This window comes from Ixodes scapularis, unplaced genomic scaffold, assembly GCF_016920785.2.
Source record: "Ixodes scapularis isolate PalLabHiFi unplaced genomic scaffold, ASM1692078v2 PGA_scaffold11__112_contigs__length_91849675, whole genome shotgun sequence".
NCBI lineage: Eukaryota > Metazoa > Arthropoda > Arachnida > Ixodida > Ixodidae > Ixodes > Ixodes scapularis.
Window position 1 is genome coordinate 90571781 of NW_024609837.1, and position 4528 is coordinate 90576308.

At 51.2% G+C, this 4528-nt stretch overlaps 1 protein-coding gene across 1 annotated transcript; it reads right to left on the minus strand.

The window, feature by feature from the left end:
* Positions 1–230: 230 nt before the first annotated feature.
* LOC121835113 lies at positions 231–2990 on the minus strand. The gene has a single exon (XM_042289057.1). It carries the CDS (start codon positions 2988–2990, stop codon positions 231–233), a length of 2760 nt encoding a protein of 919 aa, XP_042144991.1.
* Positions 2991–4528: the final 1538 nt, after the last annotated feature.

Sequence of the window (4528 nt, forward strand, 5' to 3'; positions counted from 1 at the left end):
TCTAATTTCGAAAAGAACCTCTTTCGTCCCACGTTAGCAAAGGTGACATCAATCCTTGGGATAGGCTCCGCGTCTACCTTCAGCACGTCATTCAATCTTCGATAATCCACGCAAAATCTATTGGACCCGTCTTTCTTTTTAACGATCACGACCGGTGCATTGTAGGGTGACGTACACCGTTCGATAACTCCCAGTTGTAGCATCTCCGAGATCTCCTCTTCTACTACGTCTTAGACCGCAAAGGGCAGCGCATATTGTCTCACCCGGACTGGTTCCTCAGTGGTCAGTTTTAAGTCACACGTTACCAAGTTGGTCTGGCCGGGTCGATCTGAAACCACCGACTGGTATTGTCCAATTAATCTCCACACCTCGTCCTTTTCCTTGTCCTGCAAGTCCTCGTTGACGACGACATCTTGCCAAGACTGTTCTGTAGTGTTTCTTTCGGAGAGAGTCTTCTCGCTGAAGTCTTTTGTCGCCGCGCCGCAACTTGGCCGATTCATCCCGTACTCCAGCCTTTCTTCATATTTCTTTAACATATTCACGTGGAATACTTTCTTTCTTCCGCCTACATCAAGCTCGTAGTCGACTTCATTTCTCCTACTTGAGACTTCAAAGGGTCCCTTCCATTGCATGATCAGTTTATTATGATCGCTTGGAAGCAGGATGAGAACCAAGTCCCCTGGTCTCAGTTGGCGGGTGACGGTCTTCTTGTCGTAGTATTTTTTGTACTTGCCCTTGGCTTCTTCCAAACAATGGTGAGCCAACTCGCATGTCCCTTCCAGTTTATTTCTCATTTCTAGGACATGGGTGTAGGTCGTCTTGAGGTCAGCTTTGAGAGACTCGTTGGACCATATCTCCTTGAGGATGGCCAAAGGTCCTCGCACCTTCCTCCCATAGAGCAATTCAAAAGGTGAGAACTTCAGGCTTGCTTGCGGGACTTCTCTGTAGGCAAACAGCAATGCCGGAAGGTACCTATCCCAGTCTTTGGGCCTTTCCTGACACATTCGTTTCATCATCTGTTTGATGGTTCCGTTAAATCTCTCAACCAGTCCGTTCGCCATCGGGTGGTAAGGGGTGGTCAGTAGACGCTTCACCGAAAGAAGTTTGCTCACCTCCTTCATGAGATCTGAGGTGAAGCAGGAGCCTCGATCGCTAAGGACCTCTGATGGAATGCCGTACCTGGCAAACATCTCTAAGAGCGCTTCTGCCACTTGCTCTGTCCCAATGTTCCTCAAGGGGACAGCGTCCGGGTACCTTGTGGCCATGTCCACCATCGTCAAAATATATCGGTTGCCCGAACTTGCTGTTGGTCTAATTGGCCCGATGATGTCGACTGCCACTCGCTTGAATGGTGTATCGATTGTAGGCATGGTCCCCAGAGGTGCTTTGCCCACTCTTCCTTTTGGCACTGTTCGTTGGCAGACGTCGCATGAGCGAACATACCGCTTGATGTCGCTCTGAATTCCAGGCCAGAAGAACTCTTCTGTCGCCAATGCAAGCGTATTCTTCACACCTTGATGTCCAGACATGATGCCATCGTGTGCCATTGACAACACAGTTGGCCTGTATCTCGTTGGGAGCACTAATTGCTCAATGCTTCTCCCAGTGGAGAACACGCAGCTTCGAAAAAGCAAGTTGTTTCGAATCACCATGTCATATCTTGTCCGGCATTTGTGTTTCCTTACCACTTTTCCTACGTTGTCGAAGCACTTCTTCAGGGATGGGTCATTCCTCTGCTCCTTCGAGAGCTCCTCTGCTGTCGTTTCAAGGATTGGAACCTGTGGTACGTTCAAGGGTGCCTGTCCTCTATTGCTACCGTTCTTCGCCTGTCCAAGTCCGGCGACGTTGACATGTAGCATTGTAGAGTGGTTACTTGGGACGTGTCGTGATGAATCAGCTCTGTTCTTCTCGATTCTCTGCTCTTCCATGTCCTCGCAACCCAGATGCTCGGTCCGCGGTGGAATTTCGGTGCTGCTCTGTTGGTCGCAATTCCAGGCCGGGTCCGGCTCGTGTGCCTCTCTTGCCTGGGGGATGTTGCCGAGAACTAAATCGTACAGTGGGTTGTCAATACATTTTGCGATAACTTTTCCAACGAAGAAAGGTGTATCAACAAAGATCTCAGCCTCTGGTAGGTATTTTACAGTTCGGTCAAGCAAAAATACAGGGCTCGATTTGCCAGTGTAGCACTCGACAGGGACTAGGCTCTTTTTCACAACTACGGTATTACAGCCAGTGTCCCGCAGCACTGTTATCTTCTGTTCCCCAACACGACCTTCGACTACAGGCATGTTATCCACCAAGAACTTGGGTGCTCGTCCAACAGCCGCATTTACAACTGGGATCCTGCCTCCATTCTTGAGGGTAATGTAGGAATTGTCCGGTTCCCCTTGCCTTTCATCCGATGCTGTCCATAGGCAAGAAACTTGGGTCTTATCCCCAGACCTCAGGTTGCATCTTTCAGCTTTATGCCCCGGCTTCCCACAGTGCCAACACGTAGATGGTCTAGAGTATTTGCTTCGACTCTGGCAGTTCTCTGTCTTGTGCCCTATCTTGTTACACAAGAAACATCGGATAGTTCTCCTTACATCCTCCTTGAGCGCGCTACCGGATGTCCTCATGCTGGCATTAAACTCACGTTCGTCTCCTTTCGCTTTTTCATTGCTCGGTTGAACTTGCGCCTCTAGAAATACGTCAGCCTTTCCTGCCAGATCGTCTAGCGTCGTGCAGTCCCTTTCTTTCAAGAAAACGGTTAGCTTGCTGGAACATGTTTTAATAAACTGTTCGATGAGCATCGTCTCTCGTAGCGCCACGAAGCTCTTCTCCACCTCAGCAACTTCCAACCATCTATCAAAATATCCGGCCAACCTCGCCGCAAACTGTCGTCTAGTTTCTCCGTCTCCCGGTTTCGCATCACGAAATTTCTCACGATAACCTTCTTTGGTATATCGGAACCTCTGCAGCAGCGCGAGCTTCACCTTGGTGTAATCCATCGCGTCCGCAGGAGTCATGCGACCAACAACGCTCAATGCCTCTCCCGTTAGGCATAAACTCAGGGTGGTTGCCCACTTCTCTTGTGGCCATTCTAGACCTGTCGCCGTACGCTCAAATCTTTGCAAATAAGCGTCGAGGTCGTCGCGCTTCTCGTTGTATTGCGGAATAAGCTTATGAGGGCTTGCCCGATGACTTGGTCCAGCTGAATTACTTCGGTCCCCCTCGTCTCGTGCCACGCGAGTTTCTCTTTCCTGAGCCGCGATTCGCAATTCTAATATCTCGCGTTCTTTGTCTAGTCTGATGGCTTCGGCCTGGCATGCGCGTTCTCTCGCTTGTTGTTCTTCTTTTGCCGCCTCGCGCGCCTGTGCTCGCTCTTCTCTCAAATAGTTCGTTTCTCGCTCGACCCAGTTCCTGAGCTCTTCACCAACGTACCCCAGCTCTTTTCCGGCCGCCATCAGCTTCTCAGTTTCTACAATCCCGGAACTAGCCATGACAGTGCTCCCGCTCTCCCAAACAAGCGTGATGTAATAAGTGGGCTAATATACTGGCAACCTCGCCATTGTCACCGCCCGTTGGCAGAAGAGGAAGACAAAGACCATGAGAGTTTCGGGAATGAGAAATACGTTATATTATTTAAGCGAGCGGAAGAACTATAATGAGAAAGAAAGATAAAAGTAAGCCGTCAAAAAAGAAAGAGAGAATCACCAAAAAAAAGAGTACAATAAAGAAATCTCTACACGCGTCTCAACACTAATCAAAGTTCCGTCAAGTCATAGACACATCAGGTGAATCTCGCTCACGAGTCCTCCGTGGCCTGTCCTCGTGAAGGCGGTTGTCTTCGCTTCGATGGCTTGAGGTCATAGCGCAGATTCGGCCGGGAGCTGTGCATGGCAGTCCCAGATGTCGGAGTCCGGCGAAGGTTCCGTCGACCAGACCGTTAGACTCAGCGTTCCGCTGACCGTGGCAGCTCTTGAGCGATCTGCAGGCCGACCGTCGCGGTCCGTGCTTCGCTTCCAATTCCCTGCTCGGTCGCGCGCTCCCCACCTCGTGCTCTTCCAAATCTTCTTCGTCTTCGATCGCGGCCGCGGCGCAATCATTGCCATGAGGATCGTGACAGTAGGTTCTGACTACTCGTTGCCTCTATCGGTCTGCTCCAGGAGCAGGGACGAAGGCAGTGCCGGGCGTCGGAGCCAAAGCGGCGATGGGATACGCAGACGTCCGCTGAACTTGCGGAGTGGGAACGGTCAGCATTTCTCCAACGAGATGTTGAACGTCCACGATGTTGTTGAGTGCGTGGACGATCTTGACGGTGAGTTGCTGCGGTAACACTCTCTTCCAACCGCTGGCAAAGCTGCCCGAGGCTGCCGTCAGACGATGGAATGCCTAGCAGGGCAGGCATCGCTTCGCTACCGTCTTCTTCCGCCGATGTAACGCTGGCGACGGGTGGAGTGGCAACTTCAATAAGGACGTCTGCCAGGGCTGCGAGAACTGTGAGGTCGAGAGCCGTAGCGGCGGCTAACGCCAACTGGACGTTGGT

What these genes read in the sequence shown, in the direction of transcription:
- LOC121835113 (XM_042289057.1), bottom strand. Translation starts at nt 2,990, where the DNA reads ATGGATTACACCAAGGTGAAGCTCGCGCTGCTGCAGAGGTTCCGATAT.